The following is a 2,801-nucleotide window of genomic DNA, read 5'->3' as shown; positions in this document are numbered from 1 at the left end:
CTATATAGGATCTATGGGGCCCTATATGGGATCTATGGGCCCTATATGGGATCTATGGGGCGCTATATAGGATCTATGGGGCCTATATGGGATCTATGGGACCTATATGGGATCTATGGGGCCTATATGGGATCTATGGGGCCTATATGGGATCTATGGGGCTTATATGNATGAGATCTATGGGGCCCTATATGGGATCTATGGGTGCTATATGGGATCTATGGGTGCTGTATGGGATCTATGGGTGCTATATGGGATCTATGGGTGCTATATGGGATCCTTAACCCACTTCCGGTATCATAGAGAGGGCAGCGTGGTGGTGACGTACGACGTCCTCCTGCGTGTCGAGGCTGGGAACAGCGCCCCCAGCGCCTTGGAGGACCGACTGGAGGACCTCCGGAAAGCCACCGCCACCAACTGCAGCGGGGTCACGTGTGAGTGGGGGGGGAGTCACGTGTGAGGGGGAGGGTCACGTGTGTAGGGGTGGTCACGTGTGTAGGGGGTGGTCACGTGTGTAGGGGGTGGTCACGTGTGAGTGGGGAACCGAGGGGTGGGTCACGTGAATGGGGAGCCGGGGGTCACGTGAGTTGGGGAGGGGGGGTCACGTGAATGGGGAGCCGGAGTCACGTGGGGGGGGGGGGGGGGGTTTGGGGGGTGGTCACGTGAGCGGAATGCGGAAGTGGGGCCATAGAAGGGACCCAATATGGGGTCCTATAAAGGGTTATGGGGTCTGGGGGTCCTATATGGGGTCTAGAGGGTCCTATATGGGGTCTGGGGGCTCCTATATGGGGTCTGGGGTCCTATATGGGATCTAGGGGCTCCTATATGGGGTCTGGGGGTCCTATATGGGGTCTGGGGTCCTATATGGGGTCTGGGGGGGCCTATGGGGTCATTTATGGGGTCTGGGGATCCTATATGGGATCTAGAGGGTCCTATATGGGGTCTGGGGGCTCCTATATGGGGTCTGGGGATTCTATATGGGATCTAGGGGCTCCTATATGGGGTCTGGGGATTCTATATGGGATCTAGGGGCTTCTATATGGAGTCTGGGGCTCCTATATGGGGTCTGGGGGCTCTTATATGTAATCTAGGGGGTCCTATATGGGGTCTATGGGGTCCTATATGGGGTCTGGGGCTCCTATATGGGGTCTGAGGGCTCATATATGGGATCTAGGGGCTTCTATATGGGGTCTGGGGATCCTGTATGGGATCCAGGGGCTCCTATATGGGGTCTGGGGCTCCTATATGGGGTCTGGGGGCTCCTATATGGGGTCTGGGGTCACTTATGGGGTCTGGAGATCCTATATGGGGTCTGGGGGCTCCAATATGGGGTCTAGGGGATCCTATATGGGGTTTAGGGGGTCCTATATGGGTTCTGGGGGCTCCTATATGGGGTCTGGGGCTCCTATATGGGGTCTGGGGGCTCTTATATGGGATCTAGAGGGTCCTATATGGGGTCTATGGGGTCCTGTATGGGGTCTGGGGGCTCCTATATGGGGTCTAGGGGCTCCTATATGGGGTCTGGGGATCCTATATGGGATCCAGGGGCTTCTATATGGGGTCTGGGGCTCCTATATGGGGTCTGGGGGTCCTATATGGGGTCTGGGGTCCTATATGGGGTCTGGGGGGGCCTATGGGGTCACTTATGGGGTCTGGGGGCTCCTATATGGGGTCTGGGGCTCCTATATGGGATCTAGGGGCTTCTATATGGAGTCTGGGGCTCCTATATGGGGTCTGGGGGCTCTTATATGGGATCTAGGGGGTCCTATATGGGGTCTATGGGGTCCTATATGGGGTCTGGGGCTCCTATATGGGGTCTGGGGGCTCCTATATGGGGTCTGGGGGTCCTATATGGGGTCTGGGGGGTCCTATATGGGGTCTGGGGGTCCTATATGGGATCTAGGGGCTTCTATATGGGGTCTGGGGCTCCTATATGGGATCTAGAGGGTCCTATATGGGGTCTGGGGGCTCCTATATGGGGTCTGGGTGTCCTATATGGGGTCTGGGGATCCTATATGGGATCTAGGGGCTTCTATATGGAGTCTGGGGCTCCTATATGGGGTCTGAGGGCTCATATATGGGATCTAGGGGCTTCTATATGGGGTCTGGGGGTCCTATATGGGGTCTGGGGGGTCCTATATGGGGTCTGGGGATCCTATATGGGGTCTGGGGGTCCTATATGGGGTCTGGGGGCTCCTATATGGGGTCTGGGGTCACTTATGGGGCCTGGGGGATCCCACATGGGGTTTGGGGCCCCATAGGGTTGTGGTTGGCCCCATAAGGACCCCAAATCCCCCATTGTGGCCCTATAGCTGAGCTGTGCTTCAATGGCTCCTACACCACGGTCAGCAACTACAGCATCCAGCCCCTGGATCCGGGTACGGACCCATAACCCACCCCATAACTGACCCTATAACCCACCCCATAACCCCATATCCCACCCTATAGCCCCATATCCCACCCCATAACCTCATAAGCCACCCCATATTCCACCCCATAACCCCATATTCCACCCAATATTCTACCCCATAGCCCCATATCCCACCCCATAACCCCATATCCCACCCCATAAACCACCCCATAACCCCATAAGCCACCCCATAACTGACCCCATAGCCCCATATTCCACCCCATAGCCCCATAACCCACCCCATTACCCCATAACCCACCCCATAACCCCATATCCCACCCCATAACCCCATAATCCACCCCATATCCCACCCCATAACTGACCCCATAGCCCCATATCCCACCCCATAACCCCATATCTCACCCCATAACCCCATAAGCCACCCCATAAC

General features: G+C 56.5%; 1 protein-coding gene across 1 annotated transcript in view; it reads left to right on the top strand.

Moving 5' to 3' along the window:
- The window catches only part of LOC107307211 (mucin-3B-like), a 7,574-nt gene that overhangs the window by 2,187 nt on the left and 2,586 nt on the right, over window positions 1-2,801 (top strand). The window contains exons 3-4 of the mRNA XM_015850685.2: window positions 304-434; window positions 2,313-2,378. Of these exons, the coding sequence (XP_015706171.1) occupies window positions 304-434; window positions 2,313-2,378 (197 nt within the window). The remainder of the gene's footprint in view (window positions 1-303; window positions 435-2,312; window positions 2,379-2,801) is intronic.

Source organism: Coturnix japonica, unplaced genomic scaffold, assembly GCF_001577835.2.
Source record: "Coturnix japonica isolate 7356 unplaced genomic scaffold, Coturnix japonica 2.1 chrUnrandom510, whole genome shotgun sequence".
In the NCBI taxonomy this organism is placed as follows: Eukaryota; Metazoa; Chordata; class Aves; order Galliformes; family Phasianidae; genus Coturnix; species Coturnix japonica.
Note: the sequence above shows the minus strand (reverse complement) of the source record. Positions and strands in the feature narration are given on the sequence as shown.